Source organism: Ambystoma mexicanum, chromosome 7q (genome assembly GCF_040938575.1).
Source record: "Ambystoma mexicanum isolate Mex_15411 chromosome 7q, UKY_AmexF1_1, whole genome shotgun sequence".
NCBI classification, from domain to species: domain Eukaryota; kingdom Metazoa; phylum Chordata; class Amphibia; order Caudata; family Ambystomatidae; genus Ambystoma; species Ambystoma mexicanum.
In genome coordinates, this window is record NC_090941.1 from 997,483,371 (window position 1) to 997,508,907 (window position 25,537).

The following is a 25,537-nucleotide window of genomic DNA, read 5'->3' on the forward strand; positions in this document are numbered from 1 at the left end:
AATCCTGAAAGCCTGTCATCTGAACTCAGACCAGTACTCAAGGCCTCTCTATAAAAGTGCCTTAACTGACCCTAGAGGGGTGGGATAACGAAGGGTACTTGATCCATGACATGGGAGTAGTGTGGGGGGTGATCTCTTAGTCCACCTAACCTTTCCTTGGAATGAGCAAGGGGTTTGTCACAATGCCCTAAAAGCATATGTTGTCCCTTTGAAGAGACCCAGTTAGAAGTCTGAAGTCTTGGTAGCCTGAAGATAACCGGACCACTACCACAGAAAAATACACCACATTGGGAGAAAACGCACACACAAATACCCACCAGACCCAAGTTTGTGAGCTCTATGCGTAGTAAATTCTATTTCTCAAGCACTGGGATATCAAACTCATGAAGCACACTGCTGTGCTCCACAAAGCTGAAAGAGTGCATGTGTGAGTAACACAGCAAAGGTAACACCAGCCCCATATGTCGGCTCAGTTTTTAAAACCTTGTAGGGTGGAGCGGGAGCCATAATGGAGGATGAGTTCCGCCTGGAAATTCAACTTAAAAGAACTTGTTCTACAAACTACTATCTAGCACACTTGATGGAATTTGACAGGAGGTCATAAGGGGAGGAATAGGCCTCTATTTATGAGACTAGATTTAGCAGAAAGGTGTGGGAATCTTGAGAGTGCTGAGGGAGAGAAGGGAGTGTGCTGAAAGCAAGAGAAAAAGAGGATATGATATGATAGTTTATTTAAATAGCGCCTATACACAATGTGTTTCAAAGTGCTTCATGGCAAGGGAGAGAACAAGGGAAAATACAATGATATTCTTACAGGCCATGAACAGTAAGGATGTGAAATTAACTATCGTACTCAGCCTGACGACATTTCAGATAGTGCAAGAGCTAAGACATAGATAAGGAAGGGAGGGGGAGAGTGGGAAGGAAATGGAAACAGACAGGCGACTACCGTGCTGGGCCTGACAACATTTCTGGTTGGTTTGGGGGTGTTGGGAAGACAGGCGAGCAGGTGACTGGGATTGGAAAAGTAAAGGTGGCTTGGAGGAAGACTTGAGGGCCCCGAATGACAATAGGTTGAGATATTTGACTGCTGAAGGGAATATGTGCATAAGCTGTAAAGTTCCACGGTTAGAAGTAGAGATCACTAGGAACATTTCAAAGTAATGGAGTATTTGCATGTAATTAAGTTGCTGCAGCATATAGTTTTTGGGGTATGGATTTTAAGAATTCTAGGTATTCAATACATTAAACTAAGATGTGAACTTTAACTATTGGATTCTACGGGAAGGGGGAGGGACAGATAACTTTCTATAAGGAGTACGGCAGTGAGCTGCTGGTGGGTTTGTACTGACAATACCAAGCGGTTTCATGTTTTGATATTGTTTTGTTTGTAATCTGTTTTTGTGTGTCTTTGTGTTTCTTCACAGTGTGGGTTCTTTTCAGTTCTAATATTGCACAGCCTAACAAAAAAGGGTTGAAAATAGCGTCTTGGAATGTAAATGGTGTAAACTGCAAACAAAAGGAAAATTATATTTAGCATGCTTAATGAACTTGGAGCAGACATAGCCCTGTTACAAGAAACACACCTACTAGAAACGGAGACTGAAAAACTGAAACGTGGGTTGGTGGGGAAGGTTTTTTGCTCTTCTTTTACCTCCCACTCAAGGGGAGTTTGCACTCTGATAAAGAAAAAATTGACAATATCAGAATTAATCTGCAACAAGGATAATGAAGGGAGAATAGTTTGTATTACTGTGAAAGGTCAAAATGTTTCATATTGTATTTGCAATGTTTATGCTCCAAATGAAGGGGATGACAAGTTTTATGTGTCTTTCACACAGTTTATACAGAATATAAATCAACAAAAGCTAGTTGAGGGAGGAGATATCAATATCACACTGGATCCAATGATAGATAAAAATGTTTTCTTTGTGAGTAATGAAAGCAAAATGAAGCGGAAAGCCATGTTAGATTGTATGGGAAAGTGTGGCTTACAAGATATGTGGAGAATTCAACACCCTCTGAATAGACTTGCTCCTCACCTCTGGTGTTTGCACACAAAACTGTGGTCCAAGCGATTATCCTGATTTCGGATCATGCACCAGTTTCAATAGATATGTCTTTGTCATACCCAATGCCTAAGACGAGTATTTGGAAAATGATTGTCCCTCTACTCGAGTATGTAGAAATAGTGGACAAGATAGTGACAGAAGCTACTTTTTTTGTGGAGACAAACTGGACAGAGGAAGTAGCGGTGGAGAGAGCATGGGAAGTGTTCACATGTTACATGAGAGGCATGCTGATTGGCCTTTCTAGTAAAAAGAGAAGGGACAGAGATATGGAAGTGAAGAAACAAGGGGAAGAAATTGAAAAGTGCACAATGTTAAATCATACTGCAGAATCCTGTTCAGCATTAGCCTTCAAAATAAAGGAAACTGAAGAAGCTACTAACAGAAAAAGCAGATCTATTTTTGTTCAGAGAAAGAAGTAACTACTATGAGGGTGGAGAGAAATGTGACCGTCTCTTGGTGCACCATCTGCAGGTTATGCAAAATGAAAAATCTAACGCAATTGAATGCCTGACAGGAGAAATAACTGTTGAGCCAACACAGATTAACAAAGAATTCAAGGAATACTACAAAAGTTTATACTCCTCAGATTTGCAGATTAACCAGGACCACTTTAATGAATAAATAGGAAGTTGCAACCTAAAAAATGGGAATCCTGAGGGCAGTTTGAATCTGGAGAAGGATCTGGATATTGAAGAACTTAAAAGAGCAACATGCCATCTAAACATGGGGAAATGTCCGGGGCCTGATGGATTACCAGCACAATTTTACAGGATTATGCCGGATGAAGTTTATGCTCTGATGCTGGCCATGTTGTAATCCTCACAGAAGAAGGGCATACTCCCACCATCCATTCGACATGCCACCATCTTATTATTTTGAAAAACAAGGAAAATCGGAAATGAATCTGAGCAGTTATAGGCCAATAAGTCTAATTAACACGGATAATAAAATCCTAGCAAAGGCCATAGCATTGAGAGTTGAAAACCTGCTGCCAGGGCTCAGTGGCCAAGAACAAGCTGGTTTTGTTAAAGGGAGACATGCTTCTGAAAACATGCGCAGACTGATACTGACCCTGTATGAAAGCAAGCAACTACCTGCATAAGTGGCAATGCTATCACTAGACGCTGAGAAGGCGTTTTATCGCATTGAATGGGAATATCTTATGGCCACTTTAGAGGGCTCCGGAGTGGGAGAAAACTTACTCGGATGGATTAAACTGCTATACTCAAAACCTACAGCAAGTATACATACTAATGGTTTTTTCTCAAAGTTTCAAATTGGGCAGAGGAATACCACAAGGGTGCCCCCTTTCACCGTCGCTCTTTGCACTCGGTATGGAACCATTGGTGGCAGAGGGGATCAGATGATTAAAGGGATCCAATTCGGAGAAGCCTTGCAAAAACTATGGCTATATGCTGGCAATGTGTTGCTGGTGGTTCAAGGAATAGACTCATCGGTCCGAGCAACAATGGATCAGATCAACGTCTTTCGTGAGTACTCTGGATATAAAATAAATTAGTATATATCTGAAGCGATGCTGGCATCGAAGACTTGTACTAATCAATGGCTAAATGCAGTACTTTGGCATTTGGCTGACTAGGGATGTGGATCGTATGATGGATGTTAATTTGCTTCACGCTATTGAGATTCTGAAAAACGACCTGCACAGATGGAATTAATTGAAGCTGAGTCTGTGGTGAAAAGTGAACGCTATAAAGATGACTTCAGCTCCTCATATTTACTATATCCTGAGTATGATCCCAATATCAGCCAGAAAGAAGCTAATGAGGAAGATGGAGAGTCTGATGCATTCATTCGTGTGGGAGGGGGAACAACCTCGGCTAAAGCTCTGGAAAATACAAGTATCAACGGAAAATGGAGGATTGGCAGTCCAGGATCTTGGAAATTATCATCTGGCCTACAGATCTAGAAATGTGCTGCCTTTCATTGAGAATTCAACAGATGTTTGGACTCGGGCAGAACCTTGCATATGTACTCCACTTGCACCAAGGGCGTTGATGCCGTCAGAAGACTCACATGGATGCAAATCATACGCCCCAACAACATTTTTTACGGAGTGCTGGAAAGGGCTTATGAAGCTTAGTAATAAAGGTGTCTCCTGCTCAAATAACATGTCCCTGTGGCTAAATCCGGAAGTTAAGCTTGCGGGTAAAACAGTGTTTTGGCCTAACTGGTATTTGAGCAGTATCCAATGGCTGGCGGTCCTTTTCAAAAAGGGAAAATGGATCTCCTTTGAAAGATTGAAAATGGAAAAGAAACTTGAGAATGGCAAACTCGGGGAATACAGAAAACTGAAAAAAGCTGTGGGAAATAAAATTCTGGACTGGATGGATTGGTTGCAAGATTTCAAGCTGAATGAACACATCACCGCCAAGGTGTATAAACACCTAGCACAATGTAAGGTACCCAATGAAAAACTCTTGGTCAAATAGTCAGAGGTGATAGACTCGGAAATGAATGTGAGCAGATGGAACAATATATGCAGGAATGTGTCTTTGACTTTGTTGAATCTAGGAGAAAGAGCAAGGCAGATTAAGATCCTGAATAGGGTGTACTGGACTCCACAGAAATTATATAAAAGGGGCTTGTTGGAAATGTAAACACAGAGTGGGCTCCTTTGAACATATGATGTGCGAATGTGGAATTATGAGGGATTTCTGGAGAGAAGTAACACTGACAATGAATAATGTTCTGGTGATTGATTTTGAAAGTATTATTCTAGGGGAGGAGGAGCTGATAGCAGATTTGACGTTTCCGCAGAGATGTTGGTTCTTTAGAGCTTTGCTCTCTGCAAAGAAAAATATTTTGAGGAACTGGAAAAGTGAGCACACACCCTCTGTTTCGGAATGGATGACAGATTTGGCGCAGATGTCAAAAGTAGAAAGGGTGATCTTGTGTAGGAACAAGAAAAGAGACCTATATGAAGGAATTTGGGAAAGATTCCTGGATCTGTGATTTATGCCTCAAACCCTACTTTCTTTATCTGCCTGTGTGCAGTTGTACTTTCCACTACTGTGAACTCAATGTGCATTTGTATTTGTAAAATGCGATGTAACACTGAATGCCATTTTTCAAATTATAATAAATATGTGAATACAAAAAAAACAAAAAGGTGGCCTGCAGGCGACACTGAGGTGGAGGTGTAAAACAACTAGATAAGGAGGGTGTGGAGAAAAAAGGGGGGAGATGTGGCAAGAGAAAAAAGAGGCTGTGAGAGCACCGGAGGAGGCAGTAAGACAAATAGAGCAGTAGGTGTTGAATCAAAAAGATCCATCTGGAGGAAGAGGTGGGACATCATGAAAAAGGGAGAAAGATTCAGTGAGGTGACTGGGGAAGGTGGTGACACACGTTGAGAAGTGAAAGGAAGTGAGCAAAGAAACAGGGGGCGAACTGAAAGAAAATGCACTGGTGGAACCATTTAAGGAGGGAGATGAGACGAGAGGAAGAGCAGGCTGAACAGGTTAAATCAGAAAGGCACATTTCCCTAGATTTGCAGTACGCTACACATCTGATGGACCAGTGTGGATGGGTGAAGGCCAAAAAATGTAGTCGCAGATTTGAAGGCAAGAAGATTATGGGGAGTTCATAGGCACTCCACACAAGTACATTCCACCCCCCTAAGAGGACAGTACTGGTGAAACCTTACTCTTGCCAGTTCGATGAGAAAGGTTTCAAAAGGAAGTGCAGCTCCTTCCCTTTCTAAAATCAGTGTAAGAAACCGATACATGACACCACATGTAAGGGGAACTATTTGCTGAATTTGCCACATCCCAGAGGAATAGTACAACACAGTGACTGGCCTGCTGGCCATAGGGGAGAGCCAACACGTATTCCATTGGGGGTGGGCTTGCAGCAACAGGCAGGGAGAGGGAGATCACCTGCGGGCAACCCATCCAGTTTAAAGCCGATTCTAGAATGGCATCAAGGATGTCAGAAGCCCTATTTGAAGACTTCCTTGCAAAGTTCAGCACTACAGTGCATCCCGTGGACTGAGCAGCATGCTCAGATAGATCATATGAGGCCTCCAGCCATTCATAGTAAAGCCATTCTCAACCCAAGTCTTATAAAAGAGCCAACTCCCTGCATAACAAGGAGTAGTAGTTCCGGATTGCAGTGTTGGCAAGGTGCAGAATGGGAGTTTGGAGGTGAAGGGAGTAGCTTTGACGAAAGCTGGAGTAGAGAGCAGAAGGTGTTGGTGTAGAAAGAAGGCTGAAGTCAGGTGTTCAGAGGGCAGGAGTGGCAGTTGTAGGCGGTGAAGAATAAGGAGGTGGTAAAGAAGGATAACCAGGGAAGTGGGGTGGAAGTAAAGGAGAATACAGATGTTGAAAAGATGGAGGTTGAAATATGTGGTACATAGGAGAGGTGGATGACCCATGCAAGGAGCAATGGTTGACAGCCTGTTGAGAAAGCGAGGAGGAACATTTGCTGGAGGGGTGAGGAAGGGAATAAGCATAAGGAGGAGGCTGATGAAGATACTTGGAGAGGTGAGGTAGAGGGGTCTGTTCTGGCAGACAACAGAGGAGAGGATAAGAAGTGTATTAAGGTGAAGTGTGTGAGGAGACTTTAAGAGGAGACTACTTGTTGGAAGGAGATTGGAGTAGAAGACTGAAGGGAAGTGAGATATCCAGACACACCATAAAACAGAGGGTTGTGAGTGGAGGGAGGGTGGAACTATGAGCATGTGATGAAGTGTCAACGAGGTGGCAGTAGGAGAGCGAGAAAAGAAGAGAACAGGAGGTGCAGGAAAGATCCCCTAAAGCAAGAGACCATTGTGACTCATTGAGAGGTGGATGGGTTGCTGGGGCTAGAGAAAGCACCCCAAGACTGGGAGATAAAGGAGGTTCTGTGACCAAACCTGGAGGAAAGCCCAGGTGGCCATCCTCTTGGAAGCTCTAGGACTCCCTTCCAAATTGCCTGTCCATAGCTCTCGCCACTGGCCAGGTTTATTGTGCAGGCGTTTCATGGCTAGAGACTCGGACAAAGGGGTCTCTATAGAGAAGCAGAGGACCTAAATACAGAAGGAGGAACCAGAAAAAGGAGAGCAGGGATATTCAACCCCCTCTCCCAAAACCTGTGACTTACTTGGAAGCAAGACTATAGTCTGGGAGTGGATCCCTGGATTGCAAAGCAAGAGACTCAGAGACGTCTGTGTAAACCCAGAGACTTTTATTTAAAATCCAGAGACTTTTGTTTGAACCAAAAGTCAAACCATGCTATGCAGTGTTCGGGAGGATGGTCAAAAACCCTCCCACCATCCTGAACAAAAAAATAAGAACTGAAAAGCATTCCTCCCACTGAGTGACAACCTGTCTTAGATGGAGGAACTACCAAGCTGTGATGACAGGACTGTGAAACAATTCTTTCAGTAACTATAGCTTGGAAAATGTGTTCTAAGAGCTAGGTCCACAACTCTGGAAACCAGGAAAATATATCTGATCCGGGACGAATTGGCCCAGACGCTTTACCTGCTTTAATGGACTGCATGCAACTTAATATTTAATTATAGGAGAGGTTCAAGGTTCTATGTGGTTTCACGTACATAATTTTAATAGTATATATTTTGATCAAGTAAGAATGATTCTGATGATTGTATTTGTATATATTTAGTCCCTTCTTATAAAGTGGGGCCCCATATGCCTCTTCCCCTGCACCACAACCCCTTCCCATTGTCTTGTCAATGTATAACCACTCCCCCTACCCCTTGCACCCTGCCTCCCTCTCACTGTGTGTGTGTGTGTGTGTGTGTGTGTGTGTGTGTGTATATATATATATATATATTTCTGAGGCTTGTGGAATCTGCTTAGATCACATGCTGTGCATAGGCCGACATCTAGTGGAAGCTGCGGAGTATTACAGTTTGTTTTTCGAAACTCGAAAATGGGCGTCGACAAAGGCGTGCCAGTAATACTATCCCTAGTGTGACGTCCACTGTACCCAAGATCCCTCACGCGTCTAGGATCCTCAGATTGTTTTTTTCCGCCATACTGGTCGGAAGCATCTTGCGGAGTCCCCTGGCCTTAGCCTTACTTTTGCTAATTATTGAAGTTTAAAATTATTTATTGACATCCTTCCCCACCCCAACGTCGACACTCGACGACGGCTGGAGAAGACATCGACCGTCGGCTGCTGCACGACGGATCTGGGCCTCGGAAGGCCGCTGGCCTCGGCCCGGGCCTAGTAGGCCGCTGGCCTCGGCCCTGCAAGTAGGGAGAGTGGGGGGTGGTACATACTCTTCACTCTTGGTATATAGGTACACCTTATATATTTCCAACACTTACCAGCCCGCTGCCTCAAGGTGCGTATGGAGGGTACCCCTTTCCAATTCTGCCCCAAGTGCAACCGCAAATACCCTTGGGTCGACAGGCACGCCACGTGCAATCTCTGCTTGCCGAGGGACCACCCCGAAGCGAACTGCAGAGCGTGTAGTAGGTTTAAGCCTAAGACACTTAAGGACCGTTCGACAAAGCGTTGGGCCCACCACGCCAGGCAGGCGGCCATGGCAGCGTAGGGCGCCTTCAGCGATGGCAGCGACGCCGTACTTTCGGACGGCGAGGGCATTACGGCGTCGAAAGACTGCCGAGCGCAGGTCCCCGACCTCGGAAGGTTGTCCGGCAGGGCGGCTATGGGGAAGACCCCCGGCGACGCAAGCGCTACACACCCTACACACACTAAGCACACTAAGTCCAACCGAACCTCGACGACGTCGACTTCTCGGAAAGAGGCACAGATAGAACGGTCCGACTCGGTGTCCTCTGGGCGCTCTCGATCGAGATCGCCTCATGACGCAAGGCAATCATCCACTCTTGCCAAGAGTGCCTCGCTCCCTAGATTAATGGAAGTTCGATCGTCGGAAGACGAAGACGACTTCCACCCCCAGGCCGCGCTCCAGGAGACCGAGGCCGCAGTTAACACCAGCGAGGCCCCACGCTCGAAACACACAGATACCTCTCCCGACCCTCGACGCCAGGCGTCGAAAGTCTCTGGGGCCTCCAAGGGGCAGGGAAAACATTTTTCCACGCACGGGGAGGGGGGGAAACAGCGGAAAGCACAGCCTTCCACTCCTGTAAGACCATCCTTCCACCCTAAGCAGACAGACAAACACAAATCTACTGGGACATTAACATCCAGCAAGGGTACCCTTGATAAGTCCTCTAAGTTGCCTACTAAAGTCATACCCTGTTCCAAGGAATGGTCCAGTGAAGACATAGACAGGGTCATGTCAAGGATGTCTTCCTTAGCTGATTTTTATGACAAAAACCCAGAACATTTCCTTTCGTATGACCCTCAAGGGGCCACACCCTCAGGCTCCTCTGATCCTATCCCCCTAAGTAAAAAGGCCCGGTTCGAAAGACCTGAACCCTTCGAGGTGCAGCCTTACTCTACTCCATACTCTACTCCACACCCCAGATACCAAGGACAGCCTTTCCCTGAAGGGGACCAGGAGTTTAACATTATGGAGGAACAAACCGGGACTGAATACTATGCGGATGATGAGGACCTGGAGGAGGTAGAAGATGAGCAGGAAATTTACAGAGTAGATTCCCCGGTAGAGAGCGAAGCCCCAGTTACCGACTCGCCAGTTGATAACCAGCCCCTCCTTAATGAAGTTCTCGCTCGCGCAGCAGAACATTTTCACATCGACACCCACGGTGTACAGGAGGAAAGGGACTTCGCAGAAGAGTTGGTGGGAGAGAGGAGGCCGGTCGCTCAGACCATCCCTATCCTTAAATCCATCCAACGTAGAATAGATCCATCCCTGGTGAATCCCAACCTCACCAGAGCCGTCAACCCCAGAGTCGAAAAACTTTTTCGGGCAGCCCAGTCTGACCCTCTTTATATAAGAGGACATCTTAAACCAGACTCCCTAGTGGTTACCAACACTCGGAAGAGGGCTGGGACACCCTTATCATCGTCAGAAGCTCCTCCCGACAAGGAGAGCAAAAAACTGTATGGGTTTGGCAGGAAGGTAGCCTCAACGTCCGCCTACCAAGCAAGGATTGCAAACTCCACCACCCTGTTGGCAAGTTACAACTGCCATCAATGGGAAGAGGTCGCGGCGCTCATAGCCTCTGCTCCTGAACCGTTAAAGGGCCAGTTGGCTCGGATCTCGGCAGAAGGGAGAGCCGTGTCTGGTTGCATATTAAAAGCAACTTTCGACGCCGCGGACAACGCAGGAAGATTGATAGCGGAAGGTACTGTTATCAAGAGACATGCGTGGTTACAGCAGTCGGGGTTCAAAACAGAAACCCAGGCTTCTTTAATAGACAAGCCGGTGGAACCCGATCTATTGTTTGGGAAAGCGGTCGAAGACGCACTTAAGAATGCCAAGGACGAATACGAGACTCTCAAATCCCTTGGCCAGCTTACCAACAAACCCCCTAACCAGAGGGGGAACAGTAATTTTCGTCGCCCACGCGGCCAAAATTCACAAAGAGGCAACTATGCCCAAGGACAGGGTACACAATGGAACAACAACCAGCAGTCTACCCAAAGTTACAGCAGGGGTAACAAGAGAGGTCGTGGAAGAGGCAGAGGAAGCCCCAACAAGGGAGGTGGCACGCCTCCACCAAAGCAGTGACGCTCAGTTCAGGGTCCCTTCTCACGCAACCCCAGTAGGGGGACGCATTTCCAACTTCACCCAGGCTTGGGAAGGGATCACCTCAGACAGATGGGTGCTGTCAACAGTGTCCTCAGGATATTGTATAGAATTACTGCAGCGTCCCCAGAACCACCCTCCACGACAAAGAATACACTCATTAGAACATCAGAAGATCCTTCTCGAGGAGATCGCCATTCTGCTAGAAAAGGACGCGATAGAACTCGTCCCAGGACACTAGGTAAACAAGGGTATCTATTCAACTTACTTCCTTGTGCCAAAGAAAGATTTGACAATGCGCCCAGTATTGGACTTACGGCCTGCCAACAAGTATGTCAAGCCCCAAAAATTCCGTATGACCACGCTACAAGAGGTAATCCCCCTCCTAAAAAAGGGGGATTACATGGCAACCTTGGATATGAAAGATGCTTATTTTCATATTTCCATGTTCCCAGCGCACAGAAAATACTTGCGCTTCAAGGTGGACAGTCGCCACTACCAATTCAAGGTACTGCCCTTCGGGATAGCTTCAGCACCAAGGGTATTCACCAAGGTACTGGCGGTGGCAGCTGCACACCTACGCAGGGAGGCAATCCCAGTGTACCCTTATCTGGACGACTGGCTCATAACGGGGGAAACCCCAGGAATTTGCAGGTCAAACATTCAGAGGACTATCGACCTCCTCCACGAATTAGGCTTCTCTATCAACGAGAAGAAGTCAAGTCTGGTGCCAAGCACCTCAAAACAGTTCCTAGGAGCAATCCTAGATACTCAGAAAGGGTTGACCTTCCCTTCGGAAGAGAGAATTCGGAATATACTACTGCAAATTCCACATTATCAGTCAGGTCAACAAATAACGGTACGCAAAGCAATGCGGTTACTGGGCATGATGGCGTCATGCATTTACCTGGTCCCCCACGCGCGTCTGCGCATGCGTCCCATGCAGGAATGGTTGGCGAAACAGTGGTCTCAGGCAAGTGGTCAGTGGGACGATCTAGTGGTTGTTTCGCCAACACTCGTACAGAGCTTACACTGGTGGACAAGAGAGAATCTCGCAAGGGGAAAACCCTTTTACGATCCCGAAGTACAGGCAGTGGTGACTACAGATGCATGCCTGACTGGGTGGGGAGCTCACCATCTCCACCACACAGCTCAGGGTCTCTGGTCTCACTCAGTAGCCAAGAACCACATCAACCTGCTAGAGCTTCTGGCAGTATTCCGAGCGCTTCGGGCGTTCGAGCCCCATCTGCTAAACTTGTCGGTGCAGATCCGGACGGACAGCACGACAGCCATGTTCTATCTGAACAAACAAGGAGGAACTCGTTCGCCAAATCTGTCCAAGCTTGCCCAGAAAATCTGGATATGGGCACTCAGACGGAACATCTTCCTGTCATCACAACATGTTCCAGGGGAGCTCAATTCCCTAGCGGATGCCCTAAGCAGAGACTCCCTCCCAGAAGAACACGAATGGGTCCTTCACAGAGATATCGTAGAAGATCTCTTCTCTCAGTGGGGTTTCCCCACTATAGACCTATTCGCCACAAGCGAAAACAAACAATGCCCAGGATTTGCATCCAGGTTCCCCCAGCCAGACTCCCAAGGGAACGCCCTGTGGATGAACTGGTCAGGGATGTTTGCGTACGCTTTTCCACCAACTCCTCTCATCAGGAAGGTGGTGTACAAGATGAACAAGGAATCGATGACGCTCATCCTAGTTGCTCCCATGTGGGCGAGACAACCATGGTTTCCACACCTACGCAGGATGGCGGTGTGCGAGCCCATCAAACTCCCAGCCTGGTACAACCTACTGTCCCAGCAACAAGGTCAAACAGTGCACCAGGAACCCAACTCAATGAACCTGGCAGCATGGCTCCTGAGGTCATAGAGTTTGGGCATCTCAATTTACCACAGAGGTGTATGGACATCCTAAAAGAATCCAGGAAACCAAACACAAGGCACTGTTACTTTGACAAGTGGAAGAGATTCGTTATTTGGTGCCAGAACAAACAAATCAACGCAGTTGATTGCACTCCTTCCAACGTTGTAACATACATGCTCCACCTGCTGGACGCAGGTTTGGTTTTTAACTCTCTAAAGGTACACCTGGCAGCCCTCTCGGCTTACACCACAACCCATAACAAAGTATCGTGGTGGAAAGTACCAGTAGTTAAAGCCTTCATGGAAGGAGTAAAGAGACTTCACCCTCCTATTTCGAACCCACCGCCAGGATGGGACCTCAATGTGGTGCTAGCTAAGCTCATGGGCCCCCCTTTCGAACCCATGCATAAAAGTAGTCTCAAATACCTGACTTATAAAACGGCCTTCTTAGTAGCCATTACCTCTATAAGAAGGGTCAGTGAAATTCAGGCTCTGTCAGTGCAGGATCCTTTCTTTACTATCCACAAAGACAAACTGGTTTTACGCACACACCCTAGGTTCGCACCTAAATTTATATCTAAGTTCCATGTAAACCAGTCCATCGAGCTTCCGGCTTTCTTCCAGAACCCGCAAAGCTCAGCTGAGGTGAAACTACACACCCTTGATGTGCGTAGGGCGGTCCTCTACTATGTAAATAAAACCAGACCGCTAAGGAAAACAGATCAACTGTTTGTCTCCGTAGCTACAGGCAGAGAGGGAGATCGCGTCTCTAAAGGCGCGATCTCGAAGTGGATTATCAACTGTATACAGCTGTGTTACTCTCTTTCTGAAAAAACTCTGCCTTTTACGCCAAGGGCCCATTCTACTAGAGGCATTGGGGCCACTCTGGCTTTCATTGCAAATGTTCCCCTCAACACCATTTGCAAAGCAGCTACTTGGAGCTCTATTCACACTTTTACTCAGCATTACTGCATTGACACTCATTCCAAGACAGATACACAAGTGGGACAAGCGGTTCTAAGACACCTGTTTGCTCATGACCCTTCTCACATCCCACCTCCTTCTTCTGGTACTGCTCGCTAATCTATGCACAGCATGTGATCTAAGCAGATTCCACAAGCCTCAGAAGGGATACATTACTCACCGTAATCGTATTTCTGATGCTTGTATCTGCTTAGATTCACAAGCGACCCACCCTTCCTCCCCTCCGAGAGAAGGCGCATGATTGCTTGTAGTCTTACTTTTCTGTCTATCTGCTTGGATTATCTGTACTCACGCTACTCCTCATGCTTCCTCATGTCAGAAAAAATACAATCTGAGGATCCTAGACGCGTGAGGGATCTTGGGTACAGTGGACGTCACACTAGGGATAGTATTACTGGCACGCCTGTGTCGACGCCCATTTTCGAGTTTCAAAAAACAAACTGTAATACTCCGCAGCTTCCACTAGATGTCGGCCTATGCACAGCATGTGAATCTAAGCAGATACAAGCATCAGAAATACGATTACGGTGAGTAATGTATCCCATATATATATATATTTCTGAGGCTTGTGGAATCCGCTTAGATCACATGCTGTGCATAGGGCGACATCTAGTGGAAGCTACAGAGTATTACAGTTGTTGTTTTCGAAATTCGAAAAAGGGACATCGACAGGGCATGCCAGTAATACTATCCCTAGTGTGACGTCCACTGTACCCATGGTCCTTCACACATCGAGGTCCCTCAGATTGTTTTTTTCCACCATCATGGACGGATGCAAAATAGCAGAGTCCTCTTTTCAGCTAACACCATTGATTATTATAATTACTGATAGTCACTCTTCCTATCCTTTATATTCGATCACTGATTCTCGACATTAATTCGACAACGGTGAAGCAAGACGATCGTCGAAGAAGACCCTTTTGACAAATACGTTCAACCCGGGAGGGCCACCCTGGGCTTTGGCCCACACAGTAGGGAGAGAGGGGGTAGGACATTGAGAATACGTTTGCTCCTTTTCCTATTACATTCGCCTAGCTGTCATGACATATTATCTTGAATAGAACCCCTTTTAAGTTCTGCCCGAGTTGCAAGAAAAAATTCCTGTGGGTCAAAAAACACCTGGTGTGCAACCTCTGCTCCAACAAGATCACATTGAGGAGAACTGTGGAGCCTGCAGGCTCTTCAAACTGAAAATGTTGAAGGAACGAAAGACAAAATGCTTGCAGGCCAAAGCCACCATGGACGTGGAGGGGACCTTCAGCGATGGCAGCGCCGCAACCATTTCGGACAGCAAAGGCGAAGGGGAAACATTTAGTTTCCCAAGCACAAGCCCCCGACCCCAACAGACAGTTACAGGGACGACCGACCCCCGGCGGCACCGTCTCTCACACTACCCCTTCTTCCACCAAGCACACACCCAAGGGCTGAGACTCGATGCAGCCATCGACTAAAGGCTACACGACGTCTAGGGAGAGGTCCACAAATTCTCTGGGCACTCGAGGTCCCGATCGCCACATGACGGACCCCGACTGTCGAAAGACAGCAAGACGTCGTGACTTAATCTACACCCGAACATCACACATTGGCTGACGAGGAGTCAGGCCACTTCATGGCCGAGGTTCAACTTTCTTCGTCAAAATCAGTTAAGACCTCAGTGCAATCGGGACTAGCGCACTTAGTGAAAAAAGGGCCTTATGAAGGGGAAGGAGTCTAAGAAGCACTCTTCCAAGTCTCCTCACAAGGATAGGTCACCTTCCACATCTAAGAAAAGGCATTCCCAGCCTCACAAGGTTTCCCAGCCTCACAAGGTTTCTCAACCTCACAAGGAATCACTTCCTTATGAAGAATATTCCTTTCCAGCCCAGGTACTCCCCATGAAGAGGACCCCTTAGTAAGCACTGTAATTTCTCAGGCTTCCACACTAGACCCTATGTCCATTCCGAGCTCAGTACAATGCACACGTGAAGGTGTAGATTAGGTCTTGAGGAGGATGGCCTTTATTGGGTATTTTTTTGAGAAAAACCCAGACGCTTTCCAAAGCATCCAAAACACTCCTCCTACTACAGCTGCCTCTGGCTCTCAAGCCCCTGTGAATGCCCCCACTACTCAATCACCCTCTAAGAGGTCTTGTCCAGATACCTTAGATAATCCATCACAAGTCGATCCTCCCTACGTTGAGCTCTATGACACAGACTATGAGGATGATGCTGTAGATACTTAAGAGGGCACAGAAGAGAACTATGGTGACAACAATGAAGAAGCAGATATGTACAATATAGCCTCTCCCATCACCCAAGACCCCCTGTGGCTGATTCACCTATTGAGAACCAGCCCCTTCTGAATGATATGCTCATTAAGGCGGCTGAGCACTTTCAAATTAAAACGCAAGAGACTCAGCACGACCAAGACTTTGTTGAGAATATCCTGGGGGATAAGAAGGCAGTAACACAGTTCATTCGAATCCTGCAATCCGTACAGAGAAGGATCCAACTAACTGATAAACCCTCACGCCAAAGAGGGAAAAGTAATTTTTATCGCTTCAGAGGACGGAATTCCCAGTGGGTTTCAGGGGAAAGTCAAAACCAAGGGTCATCCTGGGGTAACAATCAAGGCCAAGCCTCGTTAGATTACCAGAGGGGACAGTGCCGATCTCGTGGCCGAAGGAGGTCCCCCACTTCTAGAGGTGGAGGAACACCTCCAAGACAGTGACTACCCGCTTCAGGTGCCCTCCCATGCCTCTCCAGTAGGAGAGCACATTTCAAACTTCACCCAAGCATGGCAGGGAATCACCTTGGACAAGTGAGTGATATCCACTGTGGCGGGCAGTTACTGTGTGGAACTAATCCAGCAACCCTGGAACCATCCTCCGTGCCAAAAGACACACTCGGAGGAAGAACAATACATCTTTCTCAAGGAAATCGCAAGGCTGCTCCAAAAGGATGCCGTAGAAGTCGTCCTGGCGAACCAGGTAAACAAGGGTATTTATTCAACCTAATTCCTTGTGCCAAAGAAAGATCTAACAATGCGCCCACTATTAGACCTACGCCTTGCAAACAAATATGTCAAGCCACAAAAATTCCGCATGACTATGCTACAAGAAGTAATCCTTCTGCTAAAGCGGGGGGACTACATGGCAACATTGGAAATGAAAGATGCTTATTTTCATATTTCAATGTTCCCACCGCACAGAACATTCTTGCGATTTAAAGATAGCAAACAAGCACTACCAATTCAAGGTGCTGCCCTTCGGCATAGCCTCTGCTCCGCGGGTATTCAGAAAGGTAGTGGCGGTGGTGGCAGCGCACTTGCGCAGGGAGTCAATCCCAGTGTACCCTTACCTGGACTACTGGCTGATTACAGCGGAAACCCCCCAAATTTGCAGAACAAACATTCAAAGCACGATAAATCTTCTTTCAATTGGGCTTCTCAATAAACGAGAAAAAGTCAAGCCTAGTGCCAAGCACAACCAAACAGTTCATAGGAGCTGTAATAACCACAGGGGAGGCTTTAGTCTTCCCTTCACAGGAAAGAGTCCAAAATATGTTACTCCAAATACCACATTATCAGGCTGGTCGCCAGATAAGCATATGCAAAGCTATGCGCTTGCTAGTCATGATGGCATCTTGCATTTACCTAGTGCCGCACACGCGCCTATGCCCCCTGTAGGAGTGGTTGGTGAAACAGTGGTCTCAGGCAAGCAGTCAGTGGGACGATCTAAAAATGTAATTTAAAAGCACACATTTGACACACTGCATTTCAATTTCCAGTTTAATAAGATCATTGGTGCCCAACTGAACATATTATCATATTCATTCAATAACATATTTTTCCGAACAGTATTGCTGTTTGTAAATTAATTTATTCAGAATACCTCTTTTTATATTTGCAGTTTGAAGACTGAGGTCAAAAGGTTTCCATCTCTTGAAATCTTGATGCTTGATGACAACAAACTCTCGAATCCTAGTATCTTTGCAAGCCTGGCCAATCTGAAAAGGTAAGTGTAGGCTGATGATTCTATGCTTGTCCATTCCTTTTCAAATGAAGCTTCTCAGTATTTTTGAAGCGGAGTATATTTTTGTTCAAATTAGGCTTTTTTTAAAAAAAAAATGTTCTTGTAGTCCTGTATTTTGACTTGTGCAATACTAATCCCATGTTCATGTCTCCATCGAGCTGGCATGTCCACGAGAGCGATCATTAAATGAACACTCAGGATAAAAAAACTGGGCATTTCATATCTGCGGAGAAAAGTGCCTCTGAAACATAGCAAATGCACGACATATTTACTCATAATTTAATTCTTTGTTTATAGGGTGAAGATTCATACAATAGAAAGTTTAGACCAATTATCTTTGAGGAGGGTGTACTAATGGAAGGTTTTTAAACATTCTTCTCAATGATAACATAGATTCTAGTCCTGATCAAAACAAAACTACAGTTCCTACGTCTATTTAGAATGTAAATCCTCTTAACGTTCTCATCTGAAAAGGCGCTGTTCAGTATTACAATCTACCCTACTTAACTGTTTTCTGGTTTGTGTTATATAAAAGACACAATATCTTTGAGGAATAGGTTCTCCTAAAAGGTGTTGATTATGCTACAAGCCAGTGGGATTTTATCCCTAACAGAATACGAAAAACCTTATTTCAGATTTCTCCATTAAGAAGCAAATCGACATCAACAATTCCCAAAATTAATTCCTAAAACATAAAAATTATGTAATGGACATTAAAAAGGAAAAGGTCTGACCCTATAAGAAATTTCAAATGTTTCCATTAACATGCAAATCAACATCTACAATTCCCAGAATTAATTCTTAAAACCGCTAAATTATATTAATTGACATTAAAAAGGTTTGCCCTTGTAAGAAATTAAATGAAAATATATATAAACTCAGGTCTTCACAATTCATTATATAGCCCATTGCAGCGCTACATGTCCTTGTGCCATTTTTCCTAAAAAAACAAAAAACTGGGTGAACCACTTTTTTTGGCAGTTCTATCAAATGTGGACAAATTAACAGGAAGTGGGTCAGATCTTCCTCGCAGCCCATATAGCATCTACACGTAGTGTTGCCATGCTTCCATTTCATGCGTTTCCTTAATTGTAATAGATTTAATCTCACAAGTAGCAACCATCTTCTATAAGTGGGTGAGACTAATTTGACAATATCTCCTTGCTGACCCTGTTGATATTTAGAGTAAAATGCGAGCGAAGAGAGGTTATTACTTTTTTTGTATTCCTGATTCCTTTCACCATTCGCATGCTTTCCTCCTTATTTCCCTCCCCTCGCCATATTTATCCATGAGAGAATTTACTTCACAGCTACCTTTAACAAACCAGGCCCTACACAAATTAGTTGCTTCATGGTACCATCTATATTTTGTCACCGTCTGTGCTGACATCATTTCCAGAAATCCAATATTTACAGTTTGATTAATAGGCCATACATTATTCTTTAAAAAATGTCAAAAATCTTATGTTTGCTTCTAAACTAATAGTTGATATCCCCAATTCCTGCCTTAATGCACTAGTAGGAGTTCCTGGCAGTAGTCCTGTTATTTGCTCAAAAAATGATTTTTTATTTGGACTTGTTTATCTTTCGTTTATGCCTATGTAAATATTCATCAGCATAGCTTAAACCCTGCTCGTGTTGAGTCCAGAATTATGGTGTCGTCCGCATACAAGTACGCTATATGGCACCAACTTCAGGAGGGGGGCGGGGGCAGACTTTTCTCCCTTCTATATTAGGGTCAAAATCAGACAAAAATAAAATAAACAGAAAACAGGGCCAAGGGGCATCTGCCATCCCTCTCTACGCGCACTGAGGCTGAGTTGTTTCTTTAGCATAATTGTACCAGATTCAAAAGGCCATGTGTCATGCCTAGAGTATCCAACTTACTCCACAGCGTATTGCGATCCACCAAATCAAAGCCCTTTTCCAGGTCAAGAAATGCTGCATACAGATGTCCCCTTCTTGCCCTGCCTTGCCCTCATACCTCTCTTTTATAGCATTAAGGGCGAAGCAGTGATCTATTGTGCTAAATTGGCTTGTAAACCCTGCCTCAAAATAAGTTACAAGAGTTTTCATGGGCCAAATCTTCAATTCTGCTCTAACATTTTGGCAAATGTTGTATAGGTGATATATAATAAAGACATTGGTTTATAGCAATCGGGATCATTACAGCTGTCCTTTTTAAATATTGGCACAATTAAACTTTGCCTCCATGAATTAGGCTACCCATTTGATCTGCCGATTGCATTATACATTTTCAACAGAATAGGGGCCCACCAATCTGTTAAATAAATGAAGATCTCTGGGTACATATCATCTGGTGCAGGGGCTTTCCCTGGTTTGGTTCTAACACTTGTTTCCTTGATCTTTCCTTCAGAGAAAACTATATTGCTTCCTAGAAATGATTCCTCCTGCCTCGCAGCTTCTAAGCTATCACCCGAAAATAAATTATGATACTATGTCACCCAACTAATCAAGAGGATTGTGTTGCGGTGCTTTCCCCGGACCTCATTACAGCCCTTACACACTAATGTCCAGAATAATGTTGTGTTATTTTTAAGAACTGTATCTTGCAGTAAGTTGGGGGCCCAAGACCAGGATGGCCGCTCTTATGTGAGCTCCGGCCCAACGGGTCGACACCTGGAGTGAGCTGGCCAGCAGAGACTGTGCACCTGGCGACTACGATGAACCCGCAGGCCCGACAGACGGAATCCAGAGGAGCAGCTCCCAACGGAGAGGGAGTGCGGACCCCACAGAGGAGGGAGGGACCTCCTACCCGCATCTGTCGGCAACATCGGTCCGCCTCCTAGAGACCATGACAACGTGCGCAGAGGCCGGGAGTGAACTTCGGGCCCGAGAGGCAGGGTAGAACGGACTGCTGATCCACCATCTCCCAGCCACCTTTGTGGGTGACTGTGCCCTGGATGCAGGAGCGGGCTGGCCGCTCTGCCCGGAGAACAAAAGGAGCCGCTGGGCATATGCCGCACCCAAAATGTAAACTATGTGAGTGCTTGCCACTACCGCCCGATTAGCTTGCAGGCTACGTCGAGGGCCGCGGGCCACCGTCTTTCCGGAAGAGCTGAGAGGAGAGAGCTGGACTGAGGCTGTGGGCGGCAGGCAGAAGCTGCTGGAACAACCCACGAGCACAACTACACCACGCCGGACCCAGGGGAAGGATAAGTGGCACCGTGGATGTACAGAGAAGGAAAGGGGAGGTGAGACGCAGCGATCAGTGCCCACGGAGGCCATCCGGATAAAGCGCAGAAGCGAGGAGAGGTGAGGGGGCAACTACACCCGCTCGAGACGTTGATGGCTAGAGGGATAACTTATAGGAGAGTCACACGGAGCAAACAGCCCACATCACCGCCCAGGGGGCCTCCGAAAGCAGCGGCCAGGAGGGAGGGCAAGGTGCTAGCCGCAAGGCCTACCAAGATGGCCCATAATTAAGATAGAGGGGGTGCTGTACCCTATCGTGTCTGGACTGGAGGGGAGGAACCGTTAAACAGACAGCAACCAGGGGGGTGCAGCAGGGGTACGGAGACACAGTGAGGAGGAAGGTATCGAGGTGAGGCTCATGATAGTAGTCTATCCCCACAATAAAGAGATTGAAACGGGAGGACTTCCACTTCACTAAATCTTAGGTGCCTGTTTGCAATCCTGGCACAAATAGACCCCTCCACACAGGCAGTGGCAGCACTCCTCGACATGGAGAAGGCGTTTGACTCTGTAGAGTGGGATTACCTCTTCGAAGGGCTAGCTCAGGTGGCAATCTCTGCATACTATCTACGTGCAGTGTGATTGTTCTATGCAGGCTCCAGCGTGCAAATCAATATAGGCGGCACATGGTCTGAACTGTTCACTTTTGGAAGGGGGACCAGGCAGGGTTGCCCCCTCTCGCCATTACTATTCGCTATTGCAATTGAGGTACTAGCTAGGAGGCTGAGGTAGTTTCATGGACATAGGGTGCTAGCCATGGGGGTCTGAGCAAACTTGTATCATTGTACGCAGAAGATGCAATAATCTATATCAAGGACCAGGCAATCGACCTCACGCCGATAACACAGGAAATAGCGGAATTCGGTAGGGCACCAGGACAACTGCTAAATCGATCCAAGTCCTCCCTGTTCCCCCTGAATGAGGCGACCACTCGTCCTCTGGATGTGGAAGGTGTTGGATGGGAACCTGAGGTTGTGACATATTTGGGAGTGAAGGTCAGCAGGGGAGCTCGATTCTTGCTACATAATAATCATAAGAACTACCTACAGGATCTACGATCCAGAGTGGATAGATGGTGTAGAATCCCACTCACACTAATGAGCCGGGTGGCACTGGCTAATATTCTAGTGGTACCCAAGCTCCTTGATGTCTTTCAAAACATACCTGTCTGGCCGGGGGCGAGCTACTTTCGCGAGGTGCGTTCCCAAATGATCAAATTGGCATGGTCCCCAAGACCCCTCGTTTAAGGTGGGAAACACTGGTGCTCCCTTGGGAGAAGGGGGGAATAGGTGCTCCCGACATAAAAACATACTTTATGGTGTCCTTTGCAAGGTTCTGGATGCCAGGGTCACAGTCAACACCTCATGTGCGTATGGAGAGACGCTCCGTCTACCCCCACGCATTGCAGGGATGTTAGGGTTGGCTCTTATACTTGCATGTGTGCTGAGCCAGGATTGATTCACCATCAGAATGTAGGCTGTGAGTCTGGAGTGTGAGATTAGAATGTTTGGGGTTGAATGGGTTCTAACCCAGGCAGTTAGATTATGTGAGCCTGGGTGGTGGGAGCCAGTGGGCTCCTGTCCCTTTCCTCTTTATCTCCTAATGACTTGTTGACATCTGATCCTGTAACCTAAGAAGCTAATAAAGTAACCACTATGCGTACCTGGCCTGTGTATCCTGAGTGTCCCTTGGAGTGAACCCTATGACCAAGAGGCGGTCATAACAATTGGCGACGAGGATGGTCCAAGGTATGGTGAAGGAGGACCTTGGAGTGGACACCAAGTGAAGCAAAAGGAGATGCAGGTACCTGTGTGATGTCATGTGAGAGAGGAGAAGAGACTCTGCTGCGGGGGGTGCAGGCAAGAGGACAAGTGAATGAAAGGAGAGAGGGAGAGCCCACTGCCCCCCATAGACTGTTTGCGCCCACCACCCAGGGCTGTTTGAGCCAGTCCACCAGGCTGGAAGGGACAGCCTGTCAGAGGAGACTCCTGGGAAGAAGGTAGAGTGCCCTGTTTGAGGCCAGGAGTCATTAGAGGCTGTCCAAGAGTCGGGAGAAATGGAAAGCACCCAGGGCTGGAAGGGACAGCCTGTCAGAGGAGACCCCTGGGAAGAATGGAGAGTGCCCTGTTTGAGGCCAGGAGTCATTAGAGGATGTCCAAGAGTCTGGAGAAATGGAAAGCACTCAGGGATGTTTGAGTCAGCCACCAAGTACTTCTTTAGTCAGCCCCCAGGGCTGTTGCAGGCGGCCACCCAGGGGTGTCAGAAGCACCCTGCCCCATGGAGCCTGGGGCAAGGATGGCCTGTTGGAGTCTGCCAGGAGCAGGCCCCCTGGTACATGAGGAGACATTGGCAGGGTTGCATGAGGCTGCCCAAGTGTGCCACCATTTCCTGAGTGACTATGCCAGCATTATTTAAAAAGGGGAAGTGTAATTTCCATGCCAAGTAAGCGTAATTGTGCCTTTTATGCACCTGGAGGCTAAAGGTTTTAATGAGAATAGACGCTATGCTGATTTGGTCTGAGGTGGGGACCATGCAATGAGAAAATGGTTACTGTTTGGGTTTGGGTATGATAGTAGTTTTTGGGGATGATTAGTTTATGCTTGCAGAAGAAATTTTGGAGTTTCATTTAAAAGTAAAATGTCATAATGGATTGAGCAACGATGTGGCAAGCAGTGACTGAAGAGTACTGTTGTGCATTAGTAGTGAATTACCATGAGAAGTATTAGTGAGAATGATGTTGCACTTAGAATAGGAGATGCATTTTATTTTAGATGTAACCATTTTGAGGCATTGCAGGTTGGTTTTAGAGTTGGCCCCAGTTGGCAACATGGACGTTTAGGTCTCATTTAAAGTTGGTTTCCACATTTGTGTTGTGACAGGGGTTGTGTGTGAGTGGCACATATGAGGTTGATTGAGGTGGACAATCAAAGGGTGTTGATCCTATTATGCTTAGTATAACGTTTTGAGGCATTTTAGCATATTAGGTTACCTGTTTAATGGCGACATGGACTTTTAGAAAATGTGACTTGGATGTACTATGTTTCAATGTTCTGATCATCCTAAGACTATGTTTTGCTTGTGTGTGTGTGGTGTGAGATTTGTGATCTTAAAGCACAATAAGAGTGATGTTGGTCATTAATGGTTACCACAATCTTTGAGTCATTTCAGCATTTAGAGTTGCCCATGCTTTAGCAACATGGACTTTTAGGAAATGAGATCTGCAATTTATAATGTGATTATTGATATGTCATTGCAATGCTTACTATAACCATTTTTGAAGCATTGTAGGCGTGATGTTCTGTTTGTGCGTGTATGGATGTGCAACCCATGATGACTGCCAGAGTGACTGCAGCGCTCCTTAGCAGTTAACATTCTATGCCGGGGTTGTCTGTATTTTGAACATCCTGTGTTTGTGTGTGTGTTGTAGCAGTATGTGAATGTTTTAGTGTTGGTGCATGACCAGTGTTGGGTTTTGAAATCTTTTTTATTGTTTTTTGGAATATGTTTTAATTGATGTACATGACCAGGGTTGGTCAGGGGACTCTGCGGAGTTGAAGGTGTTTGGTGTTTTGAGGCCCTGTGGGGTTAGTGATGTTACTAGTGGTAGGCTAGTATAGAACCTAGTTGGAACTTTGATTAATTGGTTAGTGACTCTGAGGGGTCCAGAGGTACCTAGTAGGAGACTAGTACCATAAGCTTTGCAAAGCTGTGTTTTTGTGATGATTGGTGGCTCTGAGGAGTTCACATGAAACCTAGTGAAGCTTTTATGTTGTTTTGGATTGTGGCTCTGCGGAGCAGTCCAGAGGCATCTAGCAGGGGACTAGTGCCTGAAGCTGTGTGAAGCTTCTATGTTGTTTTTGAAGGTGTCTAGCTCTGCGGAGCTTACTTGAAGCTGTGTAAAGCTTTGATGTTTTTGGTGACCCTGGAGTTGTTAAGGTCCAGGGATTGCTTGGAATTCTGGAGTTGCAAGTTACATTGCATTTAGTGTTTTCTTTTAACTTTAGGTGACTTTTGGAATTGTTCTTGAGTCCGCTCTTGATTAATTTCAGAAGCCTGGCAACGTTTCATCTGCAGCTGTGTTCACTTTGGGGTGTTTATTTGGTTTTGAAGGGCTCATTTGTCTGGCCAACATTTGTAGCGTTATGCTGGTGGTGGTTGTTTAGTGACAGCTGGTTGCGTTTCTTTATTGGTGTGATGAGGTGAGTGACTGGTGATTAGGTGTGTCTGTGTTGCTTGAATTTTGGAATGGATTTGACAGCGGCATGAGTTGTGACTGTGGTTTCTTGGTGACCCAGGTAGATTGTTGGGTTGTTAGTAAGTATCTTGCGCAGTTATGACAGTACCTGGTTTTTCCCGGTTTTGGGAGTTAGTACTCGGAAGTGGCAGTCCGAGGTTCCTTTGTGGCAGAGAGGAACGGAAGGAGCTTTGTGTTTGGTTGGTCTTGGTAGTGTTGTGGTTTGTTTGCCGAGGTGGGCGGTTAGTGCTCGAAAGTGGCAGTTCGAGGTTCCTTTGTGGAAGGCGGGAACGGAAGGCGGGAACGGAAGGCGATTTGTGATGTTTTGATTGGTTGGGAATGTTAGTTGTGGCGGCTGGGACTGTCATAGGATGTTAGTTACGCCTGTTTGTTCAATCTCTGGGGTTAGCGGAACTCTGCTGAGAGTGAGGTGTGTCTTGCTGTTGTGAAAGTGTGTGTTGCTCTTTATGCAAGAGGAGGAGGTGTTAGGGTTGCTTTCTCTAAGTGTGTGTTTGAGGTGTGTT

General features: G+C 46.2%; 1 protein-coding gene across 4 annotated transcripts in view; it reads left to right on the plus strand.

Annotated features, from left to right (window-relative positions):
• XRRA1 (X-ray radiation resistance associated 1) overlaps nucleotides 1-25,537 on the plus strand; it is a 624,270-nt gene that overhangs the window by 266,021 nt on the left and 332,712 nt on the right. For all 4 annotated transcript variants that reach the window (XM_069640151.1, XM_069640152.1, XM_069640154.1 and 1 more), the window contains one exon: nucleotides 17,441-17,545. In XM_069640151.1, coding sequence (XP_069496252.1) covers nucleotides 17,441-17,545 — 105 coding nt within the window. The remainder of the gene's footprint in view (nucleotides 1-17,440; nucleotides 17,546-25,537) is intronic.